Raw genomic sequence first — 27,945 nt, 5'->3', positions numbered from 1 at the left:
GGAACAGTCTATTTAGTTCTTTATTGTTGATCACCAAATGCAAAATACATATGTTTTAATAGTGGGAGAAAATGGTTAGGCGAAAGAATCCCTACAATTTCTGTGTTAAGAGGACAAAAATGACTTATTTTGACGTAATATGCAGTGTTCCAGTTAAACCAGCTAATCAAGGAAATGCTGAGAAACATCACATTAGCAACCAATAAACACCTGATGTGAGGAAATGTTAAAGATAAAAAAGCAAACAAACAAAAAAAACTTCTCAGAAATGTCAAGCACAGTTTTTTCTTATTTTCTTTGCTACAGTTTTTCAACAGCCCTCTTAGGATCACATAGCTGTGATTCATACATTACTGGGATCCTATTGTTCCTGCAGGGTACTGTCTGAGTATGAGCTGCACAAACAACACTAGTCAGTGAGTAAGTCAGTTATTTTCTCCCTCTCTGACTCTCACAGAGTCACAGCTGAATGGCATATAGAAACTGACATAGGAGCCCTTTCATAACTTACATTCCTCATGGGAGAGGATAGTGGGGGGAGGTGCACAAAAGGGAGGGTTTGGTCTAAGTTTCTCAGGCGGATCCTGCAGAAAGAAAAGATCTTTAAAAGCCCAAAGCAGGGTATGTTTGACCACAAGTTTTTTTAATCAAGGTACCATAACTGATTTTCTGACATTCTTTCACTAATATTATGATTTTCAGCTTAGACTTTGGGTTAGTTTTGTGAATGCGTGTCACAGACTCTTTTGATTTGATAATACTAGAGATTATTAAAATGTGTAATTTTCTGACCCAAATGGTAGTTTTGTTGATTTCTTCATACCTTTGATGTTTTACTACGAAAATTTTGGCCCAAGTGCAGATTTCAATAAAGTCAGTATTCTTCTCCTTCATCCTCTTCTCCCATGTTATCAGCACCCACCTCTTCATAATCCTTCTCCAGGGCAGCCATATCTTCTCTGGCCTCTGAGAACTCTCCCTCTTCCATGCCCTCCCCAACATACCAGTGGACAAAGGCCCTCTTGGCATACATGAGGTCAAACTTGTGGTCGAGACGGGCCCAGGCCTCAGCGATGGCTGTGGTGTTGCTCAGCATGCACACAGCCCTCTGCACCTTGGCAAGGTCTCCACCAGGAACCACAGTTGGAGGTTGATAGTTGATGCCAACCTTGAAGCCTGTTGGGCACCAGTCCACAAACTGGATGGTGCGTTTGGTTTTGATTGCTGCGATGGCAGAGTTGACATCTTTGGGCACCACATCACCACGATACAGCAGACAGCAGGCCATGTATTTACCATGACGAGGATCACACTTCACCATCTGATTGGCTGGCTCAAAGCAGGTGTTGGTGATGTCAGCAACTGACAGCTGCTCATGGTAGGCTTTCTCAGCAGAGATGACCGGGGCATAGGTGGCCAGAGGAAAGTGGATACGAGGGTAGGGCACCAAGTTGGTCTGGAACTCTGTCAGGTCAACATTCAGGGCTCCATCAAAGCGAAGTGAGGCTGTGATTGAAGACACAATCTGGCCAATGAGCCTGTTCAGGTTAGTGTAGGTTGGCCTCTCGATATCGAGGTTTCTGCGGCAGATGTCGTAGATGGCCTCATTGTCCACCATGAAGGCACAGTCAGAGTGCTCCAGAGTGGTGTGGGTGGTCAGGATGGAGTTGTAAGGCTCCACTACGGCTGTGGAAACCTGGGGAGCTGGGTAGATGGCAAACTCAAGCTTAGACTTTTTACCATAATCAACAGAGAGTCTTTCCATCAACAGGGAAGTGAAACCAGAGCCAGTGCCTCCACCGAAGCTGTGGAAGATTAGGAAACCCTGCAGGCCAGTGCACTGGTCAGCCTGAAAATGAAATAGTTCAAGAATGTTAAAGTGAATTCATATTTAATTAATTAAAAAAACAAGCTTAATATAAAAGAAACATGCACTTTCAGGCAGTCCCACCAGTTTACGAGTCCTGTCCAGAACCAGATCAATGATCTCCTTGCCGATGGTGTAGTGTCCACGGGCATAGTTGTTGGCAGCATCCTCCTTTCCTGTAATCAGCTGCTCAGGGTGGAACAGCTGCCGGTACGTCCCTGTACGCACCTCATCTGGACAACAAAAAAAGCACCACATACCAATGGTTTTATTGAATGAGTAATCCTAAAGTTGAATTGAGATAAACTGCTTTGTATCTACATGTTTCCACAATGGTACAAGGAATCTTTGTTTTGGTAATAAAGAGATAATTATCATCTGTAGGTTCAAGTTTGTATGATAATTATAGTAACGCAATACATATGTTTTATGTCAAAATGTGAATATGGATGCATTTAATGTGAAGAACTGAATGTGATAGGCATATCTTGTTGTTTTACATTTTAACATTTCTCCACAGATGGAGAATGCAACAACCCATGTTGAGTCTCTAATACACACATAGATTTGTTAATATAATAATAATCATCAGCTATTTAACTGATACTGACCAATGACAGTCGGTTCCAGGTCGACGAAGATTGCTCTGGGAACATGCTTTCCTGCCCCTGTCTCACTGAAGAAGGTGTTGAAGGAGTCATCTCCACCTCCAATAGTCTTGTCGGAGGGCACCTGTCCATCTGGCTGGATCCCATGTTCCAGGCAGTACAGCTCCCAGCATGCATTGCCAATCTGAGCCCCAGCTTGGCCCACATGAATGGAGATACATTCACGCTGCAGAGAATGAGCAATACTGTTCAGTTACCAGAAGCATCAGTTATATTCTACTCTGTCCGTTATGATGTAGATATCATTCTGTCTTATTACAGTACAATATTTCACACTAACCAACACTTTTGAGCAAATACAGCACATCTTACAACGATATAAATACAGTAGTTTTTCACCCGAGCAAACCATATCTCACCATAGTTTATCTCTCTTCTCCAATGTCCAGGTATCGGTAAGAAGATGTTGCACTAAAGGCAGCGGTGTTACTCAGCGCTTATATACCTGCAGTTTAAGGTGAACAGTGATTTGATCTGTGCTGTAATCAGAGAACCTCCTGATGAGACCAGGATAAGACCATCCGCTTGACTGACATACACACAATGCAAAAGGAGGTCACCACCCTATTCATTGTGTGAGTCTGTGACTGTTTTTTTTGCCCGTGTGTATGTGCACCTCAAATTTCAGAAAGCAGAAGCGGAACCCTGCATGAGGGGAAGGTAATCTAATGTAGTTCCATTGGGTGGTTTCTAATCTCACCTGACTTCATGATGTAGTTAATGACAGGACAACAAACTCCTGTTGTTTTGAGGTTTTGAGAAGAACTGTGTACTAATTTGGAAAATTTGGAATTGAGGTATGGTGAAAACAACACAGTTATTCACTTTTACTTTTGTTATTTTTTTATCACTGACTTTTTCAAAGACTTAGCCTCATGTTGTAATTTTGATTTTGTCATGTGACTTTTTGATATTAATGTGTGGATACATGAAAATTTGATGGTTAAATGTATGACTTTTTAACACATTTGCTGAATTCATCAACTCTTTGCTTCCACTTTCATAACAAAGAATCACCAACAATCTTCAGTCTTCTTTTAAAGAATATTTATGGGATAATCACACAAATGCATGGTGCTAATTTTTGTTGAAATGTATGTATATGGAAAGACATAATCTCCAAACACATAACATCTGTTCTGAGTCCCCAGTGGCACCTTTGATAAACTAAAATGTGCTGTTTTATCAAAATGAAATGCATTGTTTGTCATGCCTTCCATTTTCCCACACGGTTGATATGAACTACCAATCCCAACCCCTTGAGAGAGGAGTGAAACTGAATACATGCGAAAGGCCTCATGAGGTGTCAGCTGACTAAATGGAGTAAACCACAACTGCCTGCAGGAGTGGTTTCACTACATGCAACAAAAGAGTCAGCACAGGAACAGTTCATAGAGAAGGTTAAAAAGGCTCAAAATCATGGTTGTCTAAGCACTTGTCGTTCCATTCAGATTTCTAAGCCCAGAAAGCCATTTATATCTAATAGGTTGTGTAGTTCACATGTTTACAGTTCTATTATACATGATATTCGTTTGCATAGCAGCGCGATAGCTGCCTGCAACAGTTGGCAGGAATAACCTAAACTGTTGATACAATGCCACGGCTCAAAGGCAGAACGCTCAGCACTGTGATATTTTAAAACTAGTCAAACCACTTTCAAGACCAGCAGGCGGCCACTGTAACGCCAGAGTTCAAACCATATGGCAATGTTGATTCAGTAAAATCTTCCTTTGAGTGATAAAACATCCAAGCAATCCACGGCTTCACTTACAAATGATACATGTATGGTGACTTTCTCCTTGCTCTCACCATCTTTATTTCTTCTATTTTCACCCAAAAAAAAACAATGGATGTCAGTCAAAAATGAATATTAATGACAAACTCAGCACTAAGATAAACTCTCTCTCACTGTCCTAGAAACTATCCCGGGTGACTTATAAAAGTACATATTTGTAGTAGCCTGGAGCCTAAGACTGACACTGCAGCATCAACTGCACAGCTATTAATTATCAGGTTGGTTTCCCTCCTGAGGCTGTGAGACTCATCTGTAACAAATACAGTAAGTGATGTCAGTGTTATATTCTTTTAAGACAAAGCTCACAAAGTGGTGGAGTGTAAATGCTAAATGCAATATTATGTTTGTCAAATTTACATATTTTGGTTTCATATTGGTGCTTTACATAGTACTTACAATGAGATTAATAACCTTATAGACAGGATGGGCTGATATGTACAATGTAATCATGCATTTGTTTTTTTAAACTGTACAATACAAAATATAGAAAATGTGAACACTAAGTCGTTTTGGTTCATGCTGTATAATATTGATGGGAAAGCACACACCCTGTTTGCTGTTGTCTTCTCTCATGTGTTTTGCCCTCATAGGTGTTGCCGGAGTCATAAAGCCCTGACCCACTTTCATTGTTTGAGTGTATAGGTCTCGAGCGCACCACAATTAACTCTTTTCACTAATGGCTCACAATAATGGTAGTTCTAAAAGAAAGAAAGAAAGAAAGAAAGAAAGAAAGAAATGAGAATAAAAAGATGAGCTCACGATGGATAAATATGTTTAAAAAAGCAAAATATCAGCAACATCTTACAAGAGTTTACAATCCCAATTCATGCAGAAAGCAGGTAGCTGACATTACTACAAAAATACTTTTCAGGACCCACTGCAGCAGTGAAACTAGAATTACTGCCTTGCAGTTGTATGCCTCCACGAACCAGCCAAGATGCAGGAAATATGGTCACAATCTCCCCTTCCTGAGTTACAGTGTTTAACAATGGACAGAAGCGTTTTTTGCTGGACATTATGATGCCACAGAAAAGTTGACCATTGACCACTTGGATAAAAAATATCATCACCACAGAATAATTAACATGCAAGCACATAAGGAATGAGTCCAAACGTTCACATTAGAAGAAAAAAAACAAGTTTACACGTAAATATAAACACATGGTCTATCCAGTCTGAGACGTCACATTATCTCTCACACTGTTTAACTCCCACAGTGACTCATGGTGAAGCAACTACGACCTCTAGCTTTCAGAAAGTGTCAGTGACAACTTACCCAGTAAAACAGCAGTCTGAGGGTTAGTGATTTGCAGGAGGAAAGAGACTGCCCAGGCGTGACCCTGACCATTCTCCTGACATGAAAGCTGATCCAGTGTGAGGGAGGGGGACTTTAATCCTAATCTACATCATCATGTAAGGACACTCTGAATTGCACTGCGGCCTATTAATGAATAACGTGTTGAGTACTGCAACTGATGAGTTAAATGAATATCCTGTAAGTTAGGTGTGAAAAATGAATTGAGATTTCTTTCTGGTACTCAGTGGTTGTAGCTATGATGTATAATCAGTGTAGGGGGTTTAATATTCCGCACTTTTGAACTAAATTAAACTAACCTTTATTTTTTGATTTTTTCAATCCTTCTGCTGTACATATCCCCCACACAACATATATCACCTTAAAACACACTTTGACCTCTGCTGTCTCTTTGTTGCAGTTTAAATAAAGTTGAGTTGTGTTTGGTTGAGTACTGAGACATTTATTATCTTAATACAAGCGCTGACACTATTTTCCAAAAAAAAAAAAAAAAAAAAAAAACATCTTCCGGTTTATGTCTTGAAACTGTGTCACAATGACAACACCCTCAACCTTGCAACCCAGGGGCCTGCGCGCTCACGGTGCGCGTCCCCGACAGAGGAAAAAGGTGGGAGTGGTTTGCAGTTGAATATAGCGTGACAGCTCCTCACCCACCTGGCATTACTTACTCACTCGGACCACTTTGACGGCCGCTGTGAGAAGCTACGGGAAACCTCCACCCAGCACCAAGCTGTTTTTCTTCTGAAGGACATCCCACCAAGAAGGAACAATGGTAAGTAACACTGTTCTGATTGTAAAGAAACTTCCACTCCACTTTCGTTTGCTTTATCTTCCCAGTGAAGATTTCTCCAGCACTTTCGTGTTTTTTTTTTTTTTTTTTTTAATATTTTTTTAAATGTGCGTCAGTAAAAATTCAATATTTAAATGTTCCAGATTAAAGAGAGTGCTGCCTCTGTGCCCTCAGCAGCCGCAGCAGCAGCAGCAGCAGCAGCAGCAGAAGAAGAAGCCTCTCTGTGTCAGAAATAGATGTTTCACTCAGTGACTGGCAGTAAAGCTGAGCTTGCTGCTGGCCTGGGTGAGCAGGTGGCCATGATTAGTCCATATTTTCCACACTTCAGCAGAGACAAGAAAGAAGATACAAACAGTTTGATTTCTTTAGCGTTTATTCTGTCAGTAGTTCAGTATTTTTCAGATTAGATTCAAGAGCACTGTTGGATTCTCAAAAACAGCATGTTAGAATATTTTTAATACCTTACTGTAGGTTTACTAGGTGGTAAGGTGTGTGTGTGTGTGTGTGTGTGTGTGTGTGTGTGTGTGTGTGTGTGTGTGTGTGTGTGTGGTATAGGCCTATATGTGTTGGTAAGGAATTTGGGTGTGTCTCAATAAATCTAACAGTCTCTAAGTCAGCTCAGATTTGGACAAGGCAAGTATTTGTGCAGAGGAGGTATATTTTCTTTTCCCTCCCAATTCAAACGGCCGTGGTGCGGTTGTAAGAGTGACTGTATCTGCAGATGTATACCATGGCTTGGGCCAGACTTATTTAACCTTTACAACAATTTAAAAATTCTGTCCATACAATTGAGGCTAAAGGCACTAATGACTCTAATACCTGCAGAATGGAACAGACACTTTCAGGCACTCTGAATGGGAACATTTTGACATAAACCATAGTAAGTCTGATGTTTCAGTATCAGGAATTGGACAAGGACACACACACACAGCCGTTGTGTTCTGTTTGCATAGTGTAGTATAAACACAGCCTGTTAGCGTTGTCACTACTGCTTGTAAAAACCAAATGGTATCATTGTGTACTGAGTACACTACTACTGTATACCCGCCTTCATCAAATAGTCCTGATCCATAATATTCAGTTCCTATATTGTTAGTGTTAGTAATCAGTGACCCTAAATAATTATATGCATGAATGAAAACGGTAAAAAATGGAAATAGACCAAGGGTCATAAGTGAATTCACATGGAGAATCTTAACTTGGGAGCATAAATGTGCACAGAAAATGTCAGAAAACCTGTTGCTTACTGTATATTGTGTGTGAATGTGGATTCAGTCTCGTACTGCCTGACCTAGCTGCCTGTTGCACAAGACTCCAGACTGGAGCAGGAAACACCAAGATATATTCAAAATCAACAATGTTCATCTTTGACCATGAATACCCACGTGAAGTTGTACGGCATTCTGGACATAACTTTGTTTACAACGTTTATAATTTGATTAAGGGCACTGGAGGAAAGGTCATTAATTGAGCATACAGAAATCACTTTGGGTGTTTGAACGTTTTAAATTTTATCGTTAAATTTGCACCACTTCCCTCGTTAGATACAAGCTGGGACTCTTTGTCTGTTGTTGGCTAATGGTGGTGCTACACAAGTGGTGAGGGTCTCTAAAACCCATATGAGCCATCCTCAAGGACACACATCTAGATCTAGATCAACATACTGTGGCTTCACAAAGTATTCAGACCCCTTCACTCTTTGCACACTTGTCTCATAGATTTCATTTTAAATGGATAAAATTGCATTTTTGTCCATCAATCTATTGGAGCTGCCAGGAAGAATGGGGTAAACAGCCCAAATCCAGGTGTGCAGACTCATGGAGACTTAACCAAGAAAGCTAGAAGCTGACAAAGTACTGAACTAAGGATCTGGATACAGTTTGTAAATACAGTTTTCAGTTTTAGATTTGTAATAAATTAAAATTTTTATCAATTTGCAACTACATCTACAACACAATAACTGTAAAAAGAGAAGCAGTCTGAATACCTTCTGAAGCAGCCTCTCCTCAACTTGTCTTTCTGAAACATTATGTCTATTTTCCTGTTTTAGAGGCAGAATGTACTGTGATGATGGGCTATTTCGGGATCTCTGTTCCCATGTTTGCTGACCTGAAAAAGCTTTTAACAAATTGATTGATTGTTCTCTTTTTCTCTGCCTTGTTCACTTTTCTTCTCCCTCGCTCTTCCTCTGATTGGATCAAGAGATTTTATGTCTGTTCATAGTTTTAGTCACTAACAAAACTGGAATCTCAAGTCCATGAGGTGGAGTCTCAGACATGCCCAAGTTCCCGTCATACGCAGACACACCCTGACAGGTTTGAGGGAGAGGAAAAGTTTGACACTTTTGTCTTTGAGTTTAGCTCTGCATTCACTGTGGTGATTGAAAAGCAATATCTTACCATTCAAGTAACAAAACCATTTTGACAGAATGTATCTGTAGCCTGTGCAATTATCATCCTCAGCTTTAACAATAAAGAAGTGACTTGCGCATTGCAGAGGACTTTCAGCATACTGCCTGTCAGTGTTTACTGAAACAGTCAGCCTTTACTGCTGGGTGTCAGGTTAGCATGAGGACCTGAAAATAGCAGCTGACGGAGCTCTGCTAACCTGGAAACCCAGTCCTGTCATGTTGGGAGGGGGAGGTTAGTGGAGGTCACCTTTTGCTTTTGGACAAAGTCTGGCAATGAAGTGTTGAATACATCTGAAAATTCCTGTTGATCAGTTTAGTGACATTTAACAGACATTAAAATGATAACATTTTCCAAACCTTTTCCCTCCACTGACCCCCATCCCTCACCCCCCAGTGCCTTCTCTCATCTAGCTGATCACTGAGAAGGGGAAAGTTGGTGCGAAGGTTAAAAATAGCAGCTTGATATGAATCAAGGTGGAAATCTACCGAATGTGAGAAGTTGTTGTTGTTGTTGTTGTTGTTGTTGTTGTTGTTGTTGTTCACGGAAGTGAGTGATAATGATAAGGGGGTTATTTGACTGTGTTCTTGTTCATTTAAACTCCTGATCCAAAGGAAGATAAAAATTCTAAAGGAGAAAAGTGATACTTTGATTTTGATAATTAAAACTTAAAAATAAAACATTCCTAGTTACAATATATATCTTTTCAAATATAAGGATTTGCTCTGGTTCATATTATTGTAACTTGAACTTTTTGAATTTTAGCAGTTAATTGATTGCCTTTAGGCTCTGGTGCTTTACGATGAGCATATGTGAAAAATGTTGACATTTTGATATAGGAACATGGATAAAATCTTCTGTATGTAATTTGATAGTACAATTCTGGGAAATAAAACCTTCAGAGGACTGTACAAACCAGACAGATATGTTGTGTTTTTAGCTATCTCACCAAATCAAATACTTGCCAGATCAAGTACATCCAAGTGATTTGCAACATTGTCAACAATGGTCCAATGCTACGAAACATTTTAAATGAATAGGTTCTGTACCATGGTATAAATGGGTTGGTAAACTCTCTGATGCTTGACACAGTTAAGTTGTTTCAAGGTATATGGTATATCATCACATTTTCCCAAACCTACTAAGTCTTTTTATTTAGGTCATCTTCATAACCTAAATGTTAGATGCTCAGTTGGTCTCTGAACTCATTTACTCATAGATGGTCACATGAGGTCCAGTGACAGCTGCAGCAAGTCTGTTTTTCTCCTTCTTTCAACTTTAGCCCTCATTCCCCTCTAAATGCCTTTGCTTCCACCTAGTGGCAGAGTTTCTTAATTATTCCTTTGGATTCCAACAACTGAAGCTTGTTTGTGTAAAATCTGATTATATGTGATGTGAAATGGGTTTGTTTGTGAACATTTTGCCATTCATGACAGTCTGCAGTCATAACTGTTTACAGATCCCTTGGTTTACTGGAAAAGATCGACAAACAATTAGTCATAGTATACAATCCTTTTCCTTCCTTGCATAGTCCCTTTGTCTCCTTCCCTCTGTCTCTTTTTCAACCTCTCCTCTTCTTCTTTTCTAGCGTGAATGCATCTCTGTCCACGTAGGCCAGGCTGGCGTCCAGATGGGGAACACCTGCTGGGAGCTTTACTGCCTGGAGCACGGCATCCAGCCAGATGGCCAGATGCCCAGCCACAAGCCAGTAGGAGGTCACGATGACTCCTTCACCACCTTCTTCAGTGAGACTGGGGCCGGAAAGTACGTCCCCAGGGCGATCTTTGTTGACCTGGAACCCACTGTCATTGGTCAGTAGTGTTATGCAGTGGAGCTTGTTTTGTGTTTGGCTATCACTAATGAGTGATTTCATGTATTGTACTATCATCATTGCAATATGTTGATTTTAGGTGAAAAGGGAGAGAAAATCACCTATCGTCAATTGCCAATAGTCCTCACAACACAGGCCTTAAAACTCTGTCTGAAGAGACTGTGGTTAACAGTAGTTATCAATGTAAGGTTATGTAATTGAAATCTTGTCATCTTTGAGCCACACAAGCAGATCTGCACGGTGCACTAACTTTGAGAACAGAGGAGTCTTAGTGGCCTGGTGAAATGCTGTCTCCATGAACAGCACTTTGTATAAAGGATGAGTAAGTTTTTCCAACTCTTTTGTCTTCAATTTTCCAGATGAGGTGCGGACAGGAACATACCGCCAGCTCTTTCACCCTGAACAGCTGATCTCAGGAAAGGAAGATGCAGCCAACAACTATGCTCGTGGACACTACACCATTGGGAAGGAGATCATTGACTCTGTCCTCGACAGGATCCGCAAGCTGGTAGGGCACAGTAGGGCAAGCCATCTTGTTTTAATTCATGTATACACTGTTTCGTTCCCTCATTTTCATGGATCTGTGCAGTCAAAACTTGTATAGAGTTGTTCAGCCAAGCTAGATCAACCAGTCAAATCTAACAGTCAGACCTGCACACAAACTTGAACTCAAGCACCATACAATGTACAATGTTTTAAGCAACTTTACACAATAGCAAGTACAGTGGCCAAGAATGGGTTTGTCTACAACCTACTTATATTAAAACAAATGTAGCTCTCTGTTAAAATATGTTGTTATTGTACAGGATAGAAGGGTTATCATAGATATAAAGCTGTCTCAGTATTTTATGCAAGTGTTTTGAAATCATTTCTTTATATCTGTAGGCTGACCAGTGCACCGGCCTCCAAGGTTTCCTAGTCTTCCATTCCTTTGGTGGAGGCACTGGCTCTGGTTTCACTTCCCTGCTGATGGAGAGACTCTCTGTTGACTTTGGCAAAAAGTCTAAGCTTGAGTTTGCCATCTACCCAGCTCCCCAGGTTTCCACAGCCGTAGTGGAGCCTTACAACTCCATCCTGACCACGCACACCACCCTGGAGCACTCTGACTGTGCCTTCATGGTGGACAATGAGGCCATCTACGACATCTGCCGCAGAAACCTCGATATTGAACGCCCATCCTACACCAACCTCAACCGCCTCATCAGCCAGATTGTGTCTTCAATCACAGCCTCACTTCGCTTTGATGGAGCCCTGAATGTTGACCTGACAGAGTTCCAGACCAACTTGGTGCCCTACCCTCGTATCCACTTTCCTCTGGCCACCTATGCCCCGGTCATCTCTGCTGAGAAAGCCTACCATGAGCAGCTGTCAGTTGCTGAGATCACCAACGCCTGCTTTGAGCCAGCCAATCAGATGGTGAAGTGTGATCCTCGTCATGGTAAATACATGGCCTGCTGTCTGCTGTATCGTGGTGATGTGGTGCCCAAAGATGTCAACGTGGCCATCGCAGCAATCAAGACCAAGCGCACCATCCAGTTTGTGGACTGGTGCCCAACAGGCTTCAAGGTTGGCATCAACTATCAGCCTCCAACTGTGGTTCCTGGTGGAGACCTTGCCAAGGTGCAGAGGGCTGTGTGCATGCTGAGCAACACCACAGCCATCGCTGAGGCCTGGGCCCGTCTCGACCACAAGTTTGACCTCATGTATGCCAAGAGGGCCTTTGTCCACTGGTATGTTGGGGAGGGCATGGAAGAGGGAGAGTTCTCAGAGGCCAGAGAAGATATGGCTGCCCTGGAGAAGGATTATGAAGAAGTGGGGATTGACTCATTTGAAGAGGATGAGGAAGGAGAGGAATATTAGGCAGGCTTAGCTGTCATTTGCCAATTATTTTCAGGTACAAAATGAATCAGTTATTTATTAAATAGAAAAAAATAGAACATTCTGCATGTTGGTTTCAAATTCAGAAATATTTTATTTGCTATTCTTATTTTGACAGCTTTTGTGTCAGTTTCTACCTTTTTAATTTGTTTTATCAGAATGATAAAATATTGTGCAATAACATCATTTTTATGTTTGAAAAGTGTTGTTGTTCAATAAATCTTCCCTGCAAATATACTGCTTTCTGTTTATTTTTACACTCAGGCATTTGAAAGTTTCTAGGAAGCAATACATTTTTTTAAATGTAATCTGTGCTAATTAGCGAATTTATATTAGATGTTGCGTCCAAAAAATCCAGTCTCAGTTTTGTACTACAAACAGGCAAAATGTTGAGCTCTTGTTGTGTCACCCCCTCACCAAACTCTGAAATGTTTAATATCTGTAGTTTTATAGTTTAGCCACTAGAGAACAGTCAAATCCAGCTTATGTAGCAGCTTTTACTTCTTCCACCTAGAGGGACATTTTCAATCTGAAAAATGATATCAGCACACTAAATCTTAAATTTTCCTGTGATATATTATTTGTAAAATACAGGTATATCAGGATAATAAGAAAATGCAAGGTAGTTGAAGTGGAAAATGGGCAATTAAATGGGAATTGAAACTGTCTGTAGTAAAAACACAAGTAATTTGTTTCTCAAGGCAGCAAAAATAGCTCCCATCCCTAAAATTTAATGAACCACGGCTTGAGCAAGTAAAAGCTGTTAGGTTTCTTGGGGTTTGATTTGACGAAAAGCTGACATGGAAGGATAATTTGGATAAAATGAAGAATCAACATACTTCTCTGCTTATCAGGACAGGAAAGGAGAGCATGTATGTAAATGTATACTGGGCACTCATCAGACCTGTCTTACTGGATGTGGAGCTTACATGTCAGCAGCAGAATCAAACCTTGAGAAGTTAGATGTATTACAAGTTCATCCTGTGAGAATCTGTAGCAGACCATTCAAAACATCTTCACTGTCAGTGACGCAAGTAGAAATGGGAGAAATTCCTTTAAAGATCAGAAGAGTGAAATTAATTCTGGCATACTGGATTCATCTCCAGTGATAATGTGATAAACATCCTGCCAAAAGTGTTTTGACAGACTGCTGGGAACATAATGAGACAAATATCACACGTTTTGGGTGGACAGCTGATGCAAAGACAGAAAGCGTAGTTATACCAATTACAGTACAGCCCTACCGTTTTGATTCCCTTCCTCCCTGGTTATTCCTCTTACCAAATGTTGACCTGAACATATAGCAGTAATTGAAGAACAAGTCAAAGCAACCTCCGGTATGGCACATATAGTCAAGAAGCATTTTAATAAACATTTTTCAGACTTATATTCTCAGTTGGCTCCAAAGATCCTGATAGATGGTGTGCAGGTGTAGCAATATCCCTGTGAGTGAGTCATTTCTGAAGAGAGGGGTAACAGATCATATAATAATAACACTGACCCTGCAGTAGATATCAGAGAAGGAAATAAATAACATAGTTACTGCATCTGATGGCTATTCAGTACTTGGAAGCATAAAATATGGACGATCATCGTTTAGGACAGATATCGTCAATTTACATATTCATTTTATTGTCCAGGATGGAAGCTAATATCCTTGTTCCTGCTTATATTGGTGTGGGAAATTAACATACAGCTCTCCACATGTACAACTTCATTGTAGGAAATGAAATATTATGAGAAATCACCTTCTTCAGCCATTAAGGAAGGCAAAGTAACCATGACTTTTCACTGTCATTCTTTTGGGGAGAACAGCTGGCAGGGGTATGGTGACATAAAGAAGAAGAATATCCAGTACGCAGGCACCCTCTAGTGCAGCTTGTTGAGCGCTTAGCAGTTGGAAAAATGACAGAGATCAACCTGACGATGACGCAGTGGTTAACAAACACCTGCAGAGCTGCCTGAAGTTGACTGAAGTTTAAAACCAACAGCAGCTCGTAATGGCAACGCGCTGGGGAATATGCAGTGCAGGAAAAATCTGTCACGACTTCTCGGTTGCCTTGGGGACCCTGACTCCTGAGGACCACCAGGTAACTTTTTTTTTTTCCCCCGCTAATATAAATATAAATCATTGAACTAAACATACTATAACACACATATATACATACATATATCAAAACAAACAGGACATAGGACATAGAGATGTCAACAACTGTTACCAGCTCATAATAATCACTTTAGCACACCCTCATTAACCATCACTGAAGTGCCCTTGAGCAATGCACCCCAGTGCATCAGACTGTGGTTGTACTGGGAAGCTACATGTAAACTGGTGTAATTGTTTTTGGCCAAGGCCGCACTGAGCTTTATATTATACCTGTGAGGTGATGCAGACTTCCAAACAGGTTTCTGCATGGCAGTGCCTCACATCTGCTTCTCACAAGTGCAGTTAAACTTCCTTACGTTGCGTCATCTTAACTGCTTTGGACACTGCACCTTTGTCAGCATTGCTGAGCAGGAAGTACAGAAATGTGTCTGTGCATCCTGAAACTTGTGAGGTCAAGAGTGAATATTATCTGTCACTATTCATTGTTTAACTCCTCTGTTAAAATATGGTTGTTCTGTGTTTCATAAATTTAATGATTTCTCTTTGCATTTTCAATGCTATTTAAATTTTGGTGAATATTCATGTAATACAAATCATTATAAATAGATGCTACATTAACAAAACAGGTTTTTCATCCTCAGATAGTGGCTGTTGCAGCCAGGGACTTGCAGCATGCCGAAGCATTTGCCAAAAAGCACAACATCCCTCGAGCATATGGAAGTTATAATGAGTTGGCAAAAGATCCAGACATTGGTGGGTTCTTCAGTCAACATATGGTGTAAGGTTTTTGTCTAAATTGAATTAATAATTTCTACTCGTCTGAAGTGCACCTAGGCCAGTCATTGAATCTCTACCTGCTCCAGGAAGATTAATCTGTAGTGGACTCTGCATTACAGACTTGGATATAAGTGAAATACTAAGTAATTTGTCTAAAGAATAGTCTCTCTGTCCCTCTCTGTCTAGATGTTGTATATGTTGGCACCATCCACCCTCACCACCTGAGTACTGGCAAGCTTTTCATGCAGTCTAAGAAGAATGTGCTGATTGAGAAGCCCCTGGCCATGAATTCAAGGGAGGTGCAGGAACTCATCACTGCAGCCCGAGACAATAGTGTCTTCCTAATGGAGGTAATGTAAAGCATAGAAATATATCCCTTTTCAAGCAAAATAACGTTCATCATTTACGATTTGTCTGTTCTAGTAATCGCATGTCGTCCTTCCAGGCGGTTTGGACACGTTTCTTTCCAGCATCCTTGGAGGTGAGGAGACTGCTGCATCAGGGAGAGGTGGGTGATGTTCAGATGGTCAGAGCTGAAATGGGGCTTCAGTTCTCTCACGTTCCCCGCCTGACTGAGAGAAGGCTAGGAGGGGGCGCAGTGCTGAGTCTGGGCATCTACTGTCTGCAGTTCATCTTCATGGTCTTTAATGGCGAGAGGCCTGAGTCCATCCAAGCCACAGGGCAATTCATGGACACAGGTGATTATCTCAAGAAAGTCAATTTACCAAGCAAATGTTGCTCAGATAAACACTCATGAACGTAAATAAAAATATTTACTATTTGGAAGCCCTGATACCTTCCAATGAATTCAAAGCTCTCTCTACATTGTCCAGGTGTTGATGGAACTACAGTTTTGGTCCTGAAGTTTGCAGGGAACAGACTAGCCATCTGCACTTTTTCCATCACCATGACGCTGACCTCTGATGTGGTTATCACAGGAACCAAAGGCACCATTAAGGTAAAAGAAACGGAATACAGCGGGACAGGTTGAAATGTCTGCACAGAAATACTTAATTGATCAAATATCACAGGTATGTTAATATGCTAATGTATAACACTTAATTCAAGGCGAGTTTTATGTCACTGATTGTCACAAAAGATACCCCACCATATGTGGTCTCCTACAACGTTGGAGGTGAATGGGAAGGAGATGCAATTTCCCCTGCCAGAGCCCGGAATGCCATTAAACCACAAGTACAGTACAGGTCTACGATATGAGGCTGAGGAGGTCCGCCGCTGTCTGCTGGAAGGTACAAGATGCACTACAGCATAAGATTAGAACAGCTGAAGCTTTTACAATTGATCTACCCTGATCAGAAATGTGTTATTTACCATTCAACATTTTCAGTATATCCAAGTGTGCGCATTGGTGTGTGACATGCTGCATCCTGAAATTGTCTCCTGCTGTGGTCTCTTGTTTATCATCAGTTGTGATTTCTGGTTGCCCTCTAGGACTAAAGGAGAGTCCAGGGATGCCATGGTCTCACTCCAGTCTGATAGCAGAAGTTGTAGGTGAGGCCAGAAGACAAATGGGGGTGACATATGACCAGGACAACATCCAGTGACGTGTGAGCAGAATAATGGAACGTGTCCTATTGGAATCAGACCACATGGGATCATAGTAGATGTTTCAGTGTCTGTGTGTGTGGGTTTCTTTTACCAAAAAGTGGGAGCCCACTATACTTGTGGGATCCCAGCAACTTCTCTGGGACCAAAATTCTGGACCCACAAGTTTAAATGGTTTAAGGGTTTTAAAATCAGTTTAAGGGTTGAGGTTAGGCATTTAGTTCTGATGGTTAAGGTTGGAATAGGTGCCTATGGAGTGTGTGTCTGTGTGTGTGTAATAACATTAACAGTGTTTGTTGGAGTCAAATATAATGGATAGTGGGGTAGGCTTAGTGTGTTTGAGACCCATAAATGAGGCAGGAGTTCAAGAATGCAAAATAATAAATAGCTGTCATATTTCATTTTCATTTCTTTCTTTCTTTCTTTTTGATGTGTGTGGTTTATGCTCTGCAAAGAGGGAGCAAAAATACTAACATGAAATCAAATCTCAACAGAAATGGTGTGTGATAAAGGTAAATCAAATATTAAATAAGGAAGCTAACTTACAGAATACACAAAAAATGGCTGGGGTCAAAAAGAAAGAACAGAAGGAGCGAAGAGGTATATAATCACTCATCCTGGTGAAGTGGTTGCATCCGAGGGTGTGGTTCCTCTCCAGGCAGGAGCACTTGTGATATCCTCCGTGCCTCAGGTGCGATCGCATGACTCCTGGGTGGAGACGTCTTGGCTCCATCTTATCTAAGTGTCCCAGACAGTGTGACAGTGAGCCAGCATGCACAACAGCAGAACCCTGAGGCCAAAGTAACTTAACAGAATTCAGCCATCATAACTTGTAATTTTTACATCTTTCCTAGTGCGACGTGTCAGAATATCTTCTTTGAAACAAGCCTGCTACGACTGTAAATCCACCATCTTTCACTTAATGTTTTGATTTTTGTTCTTTCATTTTCAGGTGTTTTGCACAAATGTCATTGAGTCTCTGGGTTGTTACTTAGGGAAATAAACTCAAGTTAATGCAGTCAAACTGCTGGGTCGTTGTTATTTTTACAATTTTCATTTAATTAACTTACTAAGAAATATGGTTAAATATTAAACCTCTTCAATAATTTTCATATTTAACATTAATTTAAATTCACTAATTATTCTGAAGAAATGTTAAAAAAAATAATAATAACAGTATAATTCAGAGTTTCCTTACATGATGATGTAAATTTGAATTAAAGTATTCTCCACTGTCAGTAATGATAGGAAAATACTGAATCCTGTTTTTTTTTTTTTTTTTAAATTCATAAAAGTATCCCTGCTCTCTGTCAATGCATTTTCAATTGTCTGGTCAGACTGCTGTTTTACTGGGTATGCTCTCACTGACACTTTCTGAAAGCTAGAGGTCGTTGTTGCTTTACCACAAGTCAGTGATGGAGTAAAACAGTGTGAGAGACTCAGACAGGAGACCACTTTTTTATGCCTCCATATGCTCTGTACCAGAAAACAGCCAGGGCTGATCTGATAAAAGCAGATTTGGAATTTATCATCATGCCGTCATAGGACAAAAAACTAGACATAGTTCTGGCTCTGAATCACCGTTAAACTATGTGTGTATTCTTCCATGCAAACTTGTCCCTTCTGTTCTTCTGTCTTATTCTTTTTTTTTCACAATGCTATGAACTGTGGGTAAGACGTGGGATTGCGGAAAGTGTGCATTGAGTTCTCAAAACGTCTGCCAGGGAGACCTCATGCTTTTGTTGATCTTACAGCCCTAAGGCATCATGGACTTAACGGGGAAGGCACCTCAAAGTCTGTGAGTCTTTGTGGGTGGACATTGCGATTGAGATGATGTTTTTGGGTTGTCTGTCCATCCCGCGATATCTAAGTGACCCCTCAGGGAGTTTCTTCAAATTTGGCACCAATATTCACTTGGACTCAAGGATGAACTGATCAGATTTTGGTGGGTAAAGGTCACATTGACCTCACAACACTCAAGAATTCAAACTCTAATTATAACACAGTTTAACAAATATCTAGAAGGATAAAATGATGAAGAGACGACATTTTATATCCAAATGTTCAAAAGTCAACTTCACTAGGACATCATAAAACATGTAACTCAGGAAGGGGAGAATTTGACCATATTTAATGCAACTTTGACAAAGGTATACAACTGAGAGGCAGTAAAATAGTGTCAATGCATTGTTTACATTTTTTACTGTCTGGCATAACTTAATATCTAAACCCATCCTATGTCCCTGCTATTCAGTGTTTCTAAGCAGGATATAAAGATTTACTAAATGTTTTATAACACTTTAATTTAGTTAACTTAAATGTCCTTATATTTGCTCACAACTACATTATAGTGTGTTATAAACTATTTATTACATCTTTATGTACTGTTTATAAATGCTAAACAGGGGCACTCAAAGCAAGGCGTTTATCAAAATGACCAATAATTGCAACGATATAGCATATATCGTTAAAAATAATAAATAATAAATAAATAATAAAATACAACTATTAGTTAAATTTAGAATTCATGACGCAACCCCCCCTCCCACCCCCATCACCCTCCAACAGTTGTCGGTTGCTTGGCAACAGTGCAGACGCTTTTCACCCTTCCGGAAGTGCGTGGCTCTGAGGAAATATGGCGCATAAAGCAGTGCACATACCAGTGATATTCATTGTTTCAACCTATTCCTTCACCGTATTCTGTTTGTATACTCTCGTTGCTTTTGCACCATTTGAAACAGTAAAGGCTGACAATGTGTTCAGTGCCAGCCACACGACTACTGTTCCCATCGCTGCCGCCAGGGATTTACGGTGAGTTTTACACACTTGGACGTTACTGCTAGCTAGTCGTGCTAACGTGGAATTAGTATTATTATTATAGTTATTGATTTTTGATAAACTGTTACGGTATGTCTGTTTTTACATTAACTATAGGTACACTCTTGTTTGTTTTTTTTACGGCTGTGTTTCTGTCCTATTTACCAAACGTGACCGCTTGTGGTAAAGCGAAGAAGAAAGATGTCACGGACTCCATTCGAAAAGTTGTTGATTTAATGAATTCCTGCTTGCAGGAACCACACACCCTTTGCAGACTTATAACCAAGCAGGATTTTTAAAACGCTATGGTGTCGAAGTGAAGATCGGTGGATAAATGGTTTATCAACAGACATTACATAGAATTACAGTCTCCCCTTTACTGCGCAGATGAAACGTTAACTTTGCTGCTAACTGCAACAAACTCAGAAACACAGTGACCAAGGCTGATTATGTTCCGATGCCGATCTATTCGATCAAATCAAATATTGCAATAATCGAGCAATCACGTTTGAACAGAATTCGTTCACAAAATTATAAAATAATTCCCCCTTAGTTTGGTGATGTGGTTTATACATGTGTTACATAATGTTGTTTGCACTGAATAAGATTTGGTGGTTTGTTGACATAAGGTGAGTGAGTACAGTGAGTTAATTACTGATTGTTATCCCTGTGCATGAGCCCATGTATTAGTATTAAGTATTTGCACTGAATTTTTTCATTGTAGTCTACAACTGGAATAATGGTGCCATGAAAGAATATGATGGCACAGCAGCATTGTTCCTACCTTGCTTTTATACAAACAATAATTGACGTTTTAAAAGGGATCAAAGTTGATTTTCTACTGAATGTGGCAGGTTTGATGTATCGTGAAGACTATCCTTCACACATGTGTTCACTCACCAAAGAGCTTGCTGCTGTTGCCTTTTTCCATCTGCAGCTTCTTTAAACTCCCAAGATCTCATGTCGTCTCTTGCCATCTCAGGTACTTGTTGTATGATGTGAACCCCCCAGAGGGTTTCAACCTGCGGAGAGATGTGTATATCCGCATGGCCTCCCTGGTGAAGACTTTGAGGAAGGAGGGGGATGACTGGGTATTGGTACTTCCTCCATGGGGTCGCCTCTACCACTGGCAGAGCCCCAACATCCACCAGAGCCGCATCCCCTGGGGAGAGTTCTTCAGCCTCACCAGCCTGCAGGCCAATGTGCCTGTCATTGAATATGAGGAATTCATTGCTGGTGAGCCTCTTGTATTGTGACCCAGGCTAGTGTTGCATTTACTGAAAGATCTTAATTTGTCTTACATGTGAACCTATTGGAACCTTATTATCTGTATATGATTTATAAATAAATTGAACATATTGTCAACTTTTATACCTTATTATTATTATTATATTATTATTATCTTTTTATACCTTACCTTATAATAGATAACAGTGGTTACATTTCACAATGCACAGACACCACCTTTTTCATCAGCTGTTAAAATGGAGTGCTCCTTCACAGTCTAAGTTTATTGGCTTTGTTAACGCCAAACACTCTATTCCTCTCTATATTGTTCCTTTCTATTCCTCTCTAGAGAATGGAGGCCCATTCATAGACCAGGTTCTAGTACTGCAAAACTACGCTGAGGGATGGACGGATGGAAAATGGGAGGAAAAAGTTGACGAGCGGCCATGCATTGAGAAGTTGATGTACTCCAAAGACAAACAGGGGTACTACAGGTAAATTAATACAATGCACAAAACTCACAACATTAGTCTATAAAAAGTTAAACAAAGGGCATGGAGGTCAAAGTGATGGATGCATATACAAATGATTTGAGTTTGAAACCAGAGGCTGTGTTTTCATCCTGTTTCATATTAGTCTGTTTTGAAAATCTTTCATCCTAGTTGCCATGGAGCTGATGTTTTCTGGACTTGGTGGTTCAGAAAACACACACAAAAAAAACGTTCATTGTTTTTATATGAAAGGGATTCATTTCACTTTAGTGCCAAAGAGAATTAACTGTAACGTTGTATAACAACTGAATAGACCCTCTACAGACAGTGATTGATCACATTTGTAGTTATTCTGTATTAATTACATCTACTGCTGTCTTCCTGCTGGCACATCTCTCCCCCTTTCATCCATCATCAACTTTCTCATTTATCGTGTCTTTCTGTGTTTCTTCCAAGGGGCTGGTTTTGGGGCTATGATGAAACAAGAGCCCGAAATGTGAGTTGTATATCAGCTCAAGGTCATGCCTCTATCATGGCCCCAGTTCTTCAGAAAAACATCACAGTAACGTGAGTCTACAGAGAAACGTGTTGATGCACTGACTACACACATACGTACACTGTGTCTTGACAAGCACAATGGTTTGGTAAAATGTGTTTGTGGCACATAAATCAATATAATTATTTTTGATTTATCGAGCTGTACTCAGTTCTATTGAGATTGATGATTATTATCAACTTTTATCCAATTTGCAAATAATTTTTGGTTTGATATAGTACCCAATTCTTAAAATGGTTAGCATGGCCCAGTGTATAGCAGACCAGACTTTTACAGGTGATTACCAAAAGTCAAATTTCAGACACTATGCATATGCAAACACTCATAAACTAACATGCATGCATGCACTTATATAGAAATTCAAATCTGGATTGTTTTATACTAATTATAAAATATACTGCCAGTATTTTGTACCAAAATTGTCTAACCAATCTCAGAATACTATGTTTGCATAGCTTTTGAAAGCTGATGATGTTTTAATGAATTCAGTTTTGCTGTGTCCCTGCAAGGCTAAAAGATGCAAGAGATGTAAAAAAAAAATAAAAAAAATTTTTTTTTGTTTGTCTAAGGTTAACTTTACCAATGTTATGAAAGTGAATGTCATGAACTGTCACTATCCAGACACCCAAAGTCTGTAGTTAAAGCAGCCTAAGAATAAAGCATAAATCCTCTATAATATCTTATGTCTTTGATCTTACTGTTTACGAAAAGATGAAAGATGATCTGACTTCATTGTTATTTAAGTGTGGTATAGCTTAGTTTGTTCTGTCAGATCTCATTGACAGGGAGGAACTTGTGTGTGTGCTACTGCTGTTTTGCAGATCAGTAATGCTTGACCGAGCTGAGACACTCCTTCATGATCACTATGCTGGGAAGGATTACTGGGATGTAAGTCAAGTAATTGGCTATTGTCATACTTGTGTTAGAAATAATGGTGTCATGTGTTGGGTGGCACACCTGCTGTAGTGTTACCTTGTGACATTGCTGTGTTCTGCATAAAATAACATACAATGTGGAAGTGGATTTTTGCACTTTGAAGCCAGGGGTTTAAGGAACACCATCTTTTCAGTAAACTGATGTAAACAATTGTCTGTTTTTCACTTAGACCCGCCGCAGCATGGTCTTTGCCAAGCACCTGCGACTCATAGGAGATGACTTCAGAGCAAAGTACCTGAACTCTTCGGATGACAGAGACCATACCATTTATAGTGAGGACTGGACTCGCATGAAAGTGAGCCAGTGTGTCTGACTATTGCATAATTATGTGGTTGTGCTGATGCTTCCATTTGCCATGTGTTTATCATATGTTGTTGGTGCTGTACTATTAGATTTAACTGCATTAGCAGCATTAATTGAGTACTGGTTCTTGTATTTGACAATATGTATTTTTAAGATAATCACTTCAATATGATATGATGAATACCAGTCAGTAAAATTCCTTCACTTCAAATATGTCAAACTGTTGTGGATTACAGCATCTTAGCAATAAATCTTAACAACCCCCCAAAATCATTATGAACTGCCATAAAATGCTTTTTGAGTTGTATCTGCATTTGTTGATTTTTCCAATTTCAGAGGTTGAGATAGTATGATCACTTAACAACTGTTAATTTCAGCATTTCCATTATTAAGTTTGAAGTTTTAAGCAATAATCGAACACTATTTTGCCATTTCTTTGTTTCTTCAGGCCAAGCTGGGATCAGCTAAAGGTGGCCCATTTCTGGGGGTCCACCTGCGCAGGAAAGACTTTATCTGGGGTCACAGAGAGGATGTTCCCAGCCTTAAGGGGGCAGTTAAAAAAATTCGAAGCTTAATGAAGAAGCACAAACTTGACAAAGTGTTTGTTGCAACAGATGCAGATGAGGAAGGTAAGCTCTCTTTTTTGTGTAATTGGAAAAAATACATTCTGGTGTAAAACTATTTCAAATGGAATTAACACAATAAGATAAAAATCGTATGTACTATAATGATAATAATAATGGTAATGACCCAGTATTAGTAATAATATTAGGAAGCAGTAGCAGCCTATCCATAAACTCATAGTCACTATAAATGCTCCTCTAATCCTGTGTTATGCAATGTTGTAGAATTAAAGGAGTTGAAGAAGCTGTTGCCAGACATGGTGCGGTTTGAACCATCCACAGAGAACCTGGAGCTCTTTAAAGATGGAGGAGTGGCCATCATTGACCAGTGGATATGTGCTCATGCAAGGTAAATTAGTTTTCATGGTTTTGTTGCATATATGCTCGTGACTTTTTTTGTTCATTACAAATGTTATGTTTTACAAGAATATAACAAACACTTTTTTATAAAGGAAATGCGCACACTAAATATGAAATAGCATTCACAGATCATGAAGATAGTACATAGTACACACAGCTTAAATACATTTTTGATTGAAGGTGCCCCTTTGGAGAAATGTATTTATTTGTCCGATAAGTATATAAGTGCATAATTAATGATATTCCCATCAGCCTCACAGAGCTGCTAGCATAGCTGTAGACTCTTCTTGCGCTATTATTTTAGAGTTTAATAATGATAATAATAATGATAACAATAATGATAATGTATAATAATATAAAATATGCATGTTTGATCATTTGCACAATTTTCAGCAAAGACATTTGAAATCCATCTGAGGACTCATAAGTTTATTTTATTTCATCCCATGGTCAAGTTTGAACCAGTTTGTGTCATGTGTTCCTGTAGTTTTCCAAGGCACAAACCTTTTGCATCAGTGTACTATCCTATTAGTTTATATACCTATTAATTAATTTATTTCCATTTTCAGATCCTTCATAGGAACATCTGTGTCCACCTTCTCTTTCCGGATCCATGAAGAGAGGGAGATCCTGGGTTTTGACCCCCAAACTACGTACAATCGTTTCTGTGGAGACACTGAGAAAGAATGTGAACAGCCCACACACTGGAAAATTGTTTATTGATGTGACCTCTGACTTACCTGACACACACAAGTGCCAAAAAACAGTGTTAAAAGTTACATTAATTTGTATGGAATATAATAGGAAGATACTATAAGTGTTTTATGGTGTATTTTCTATAGTTTCAGAGTTGTGCAATCAGGTCTGTAATGACCACTGTGACTGAACCTTAAGCTCAAAAGGCTAAGACTGGGCTGCCAAACATGAATTACTGTAATATTAAACCATTAAAATCTTCATATGTTTTTAAGGTTGAATGTGGTGTCCTTCATGACACCTTGGTGTTTTACATAATTTCTAATATTAGTGACTAATACCAGTACGACTGGTGTGTTATAATGACAGCAGCAGGCCCTGTTGTGTGGGAGCATTCTCTGTTTAACATTTCATGAGACTGAAATTATAAGGTTTAGTGCTGTTCAGTGCTGATGTTGATCAGACTATAGTGAATGACACCACATAAGTATGAAGTATCATTCAGATATCATGAACATAGTACATAGCACACACTTTTTTACTGAAAGGTGCACAGTATATTGTTTATTGGTGTATTACTGCCACTGTCTGTTCATCAGGGGACTGACTGTTGATAAGTGGATTAGCATTAAAACTGCCAGAGAGTGTTTGTTAGGCATATGTACCCTTTTGCCTTTGTACAGGACCCAAACAAAAAGGGAATCTGCTGATCAAAACACAGCATCATAGCACTGCTAGTGGTTAAAAACCCCACAGGGCACCTTTAAAATTGAAGACCAGGCCGAACCTAATTATCAGCTCAGGATTTGTTGAATAGAAGTGCATTTCCCATCTGCCAGGACTGCATTTCAGTATGAGTGTGGAGTAACTTCCCTCCCTTATTTCGTAATTTTATACAGCACCAGTATTAACATTTGTTTCGTGGGATTGTGTTACAGTATTACAGATGTTAAAAAAACATGTATTTGAATTCTTTTCACGGACTGTATATTTGGCATGTGCCATACAACGGAGCCACTGTGTCCCATCAACACTGGTCAGCCATCAAGATGTTATCGTACAACACACCCTATTCCTGATGATGCACCTGTTTTGATTTAAAAAAAAAAAAAAACTGTCTGGTATGGGTATTGTCACATGACAGTTTGTACAGGAGCTGCGTGATTTTGATTTTGCATAATAAAAATGAAAACAGTTTTAAGCAGAGTTTCAACGTGGCATAAAACAGATGAGTGAAAGTTTGACCAGGATTGATTTCAGAGCCATTTTGCCACTCTGAGCCAAAGCCAATGAAATGTGCGCCTGTATTGTGATACCAGACACTTGATGACAACATGTGAGTGTTGTCATCAAGAGAGAAAACCAGTCGGACTACCTTGGTGCTTCCCGTTTAATAAGTCAGTAGTCTCAAATGTCACCTACGCCTTACTTTAGCTCAACCCTGAGGCTTTCTACTGTTCATTGGTTTGCCTTTTTTAAGTGTTTGTTAATGGAAAAAAGCTGCATATAATACTTAGCCTGCCTGGCAGATGTAATTGTCAAAAATATTTTTGCAGACTTGTTTTTCTTGCTCTATCAGGAAGTTATTTCTCAAACTGTCATGTCATTCAGCATTGTCTTTGTCAGCAGTTATGTATATGCTCACATACAGTATGTGTTTGTATAAGAGTGATGGAGAAACTGATGTTAGTCTCTGGCACATCAACCTTTAATGACAACATGAAAAGCAGATTTTTTTTTCAGTCTTTTATTTCTGAAATCTTCACCTCTTGTCTACTTTGAATCACATTTTTGTTTGTTCTATGATTGTTTTTCAGTCAGTAGCCTGTAACTTAGGTTTCATTTCTCTTTGCCCTTTAAACCTAATGTAGTCACAAGATATATGGTATCTGGAGAGTTCATGGCATTGTTTTTCCTTTTCCCTTTGGAGCTCCCACATGATAGCAATGTGACTTTTCCCTGTGGAGACCCATACATCACCAACAACACCTTACAAACTTTTGTAACTGGGTGTGTAATTGTGTGCTTGCTGTGACCTTGTCACCTCTGAATCCACATTCTCCCGTGTAGTACAATGTTGTAAAAATGTTTTGTAACCTTGCAGCCTGTAGTCTTAATTACAGCTCTTAATTACAGAATCTTTATCAGTTATTATTTTATCTAAGATATCCAGACATTGCCCTGAAAAGCAGAGAGATACTTTTAAAATGGTTGAGGAGGATTCAGAGGCTTATCATTTCAGATCATAAATTACCTCAGGAGGTAATTAACATGTAAAAACATCAAGGGTGACCTTTAGATATAACATTAGTGGGTTATTATTATTAAAAAAAAAGTTTTTGGTTATTTGGATTTGATTAAAATAGTTTGATATATGTGAATGATTAGACACTTCAAGGGCTCTCCAGCTTTATTCAGTGCTGGTTCATTTATAGTCATGTGCTTCTCCTTTGTTTGAGTACACACCCTCTCACAGATTTACCCTCTCACACACAGGTGGAGCTACCCACATAAGCAGGAGCTGAGGGACAGGGCAGGTTCTTGTTACATTTAACCCTTGCAGTTTCTGTGGAGTCACTGAAGGAGCGTTTTTCAGTCAGTGCGTTTGAGTGTGAATTTATTCTGTTTTACTCCCATAACTACCTGATGGAAAGGGCGTCCTGCTAGGGGTCACCTAGCGACATGTCCCACACAGAAAGCCTGCGAGCTTCAGTCAGATAACAAATCCTTTGACCATTGAAGAGGACAGACGCAGCCAGGTAGGTGCAGTGGTTTTACTAATATGTTATCAGGAGAACATGAGATATGATTTCAATGAGTTTCATCAAGAATAAGTCATTCTTCTGTCATTCATAACTTTCTGTATGTAAGCAGTTTAGTAATGCCATTATATAAAAAAAATAAATCAAAAAATTGTGAAATGTCAGACTTCTT

General features: G+C 39.6%; 5 protein-coding genes across 5 annotated transcripts in view; 4 read left to right on the top strand and 1 right to left on the bottom strand.

Moving 5' to 3' along the window:
• Positions 1 to 2: 2 nt before the first annotated feature.
• Positions 3 to 2,943, bottom strand: LOC139607715 (tubulin alpha chain-like). Its single transcript, XM_071460885.1, has 4 exons — positions 2,895 to 2,943; positions 2,479 to 2,701; positions 1,952 to 2,100; positions 3 to 1,849 (listed from the first exon to the last, which is right to left on the bottom strand). Exons 1-4 carry the CDS (start codon positions 2,895 to 2,897, stop codon positions 875 to 877), a joined length of 1,350 nt encoding a protein of 449 aa, XP_071316986.1. The 5' UTR covers positions 2,898 to 2,943; the 3' UTR covers positions 3 to 874.
• A 3,312-nt stretch (positions 2,944 to 6,255) lies between these two features.
• On the top strand, positions 6,256 to 12,787 carry LOC139607595 (tubulin alpha chain-like). Its single transcript, XM_071460632.1, has 4 exons — positions 6,256 to 6,417; positions 10,432 to 10,654; positions 11,034 to 11,182; positions 11,560 to 12,787. The coding sequence occupies exons 1-4, from the start codon at positions 6,415 to 6,417 to the stop codon at positions 12,532 to 12,534; spliced, it is 1,350 nt and encodes a 449-aa protein (XP_071316733.1). The 5' UTR covers positions 6,256 to 6,414; the 3' UTR covers positions 12,535 to 12,787.
• A 1,430-nt stretch (positions 12,788 to 14,217) lies between these two features.
• Positions 14,218 to 18,004, top strand: LOC139607654 (trans-1,2-dihydrobenzene-1,2-diol dehydrogenase-like). Its single transcript, XM_071460763.1, has 7 exons — positions 14,218 to 14,642; positions 15,301 to 15,412; positions 15,623 to 15,786; positions 15,882 to 16,134; positions 16,270 to 16,394; positions 16,536 to 16,686; positions 16,889 to 18,004. Exons 1-7 carry the CDS (start codon positions 14,553 to 14,555, stop codon positions 16,999 to 17,001), a joined length of 1,008 nt encoding a protein of 335 aa, XP_071316864.1. The 5' UTR covers positions 14,218 to 14,552; the 3' UTR covers positions 17,002 to 18,004.
• A 1,584-nt stretch (positions 18,005 to 19,588) lies between these two features.
• On the top strand, positions 19,589 to 26,740 carry pofut2 (protein O-fucosyltransferase 2). Its single transcript, XM_071460299.1, has 9 exons — positions 19,589 to 19,813; positions 20,802 to 21,055; positions 21,396 to 21,540; positions 21,994 to 22,104; positions 22,915 to 22,981; positions 23,199 to 23,324; positions 23,781 to 23,961; positions 24,181 to 24,304; positions 24,885 to 26,740. The coding sequence occupies exons 1-9, from the start codon at positions 19,638 to 19,640 to the stop codon at positions 25,036 to 25,038; spliced, it is 1,338 nt and encodes a 445-aa protein (XP_071316400.1). The 5' UTR covers positions 19,589 to 19,637; the 3' UTR covers positions 25,039 to 26,740.
• Positions 26,741 to 27,508: 768 nt separating this feature from the next.
• abca12 (ATP-binding cassette, sub-family A (ABC1), member 12) overlaps positions 27,509 to 27,945 on the top strand; it is a 62,814-nt gene continuing 62,377 nt past the window's right edge. The window contains exon 1 of the mRNA XM_071459989.1: positions 27,509 to 27,770. The gene's annotated coding sequence lies outside the window, so the exon portion shown is untranslated. The remainder of the gene's footprint in view (positions 27,771 to 27,945) is intronic.

The sequence above is a fragment of the Trachinotus anak genome, unplaced genomic scaffold, assembly GCF_046630095.1.
Source record: "Trachinotus anak isolate AG129_WGS33_773 ecotype Australia unplaced genomic scaffold, CSIRO_AGI_Tana_v1 ptg000001l, whole genome shotgun sequence".
NCBI classification, from domain to species: Eukaryota; Metazoa; Chordata; class Actinopteri; order Carangiformes; family Carangidae; genus Trachinotus; species Trachinotus anak.
This window is presented reverse-complemented; position numbering and strand designations above follow the sequence as displayed.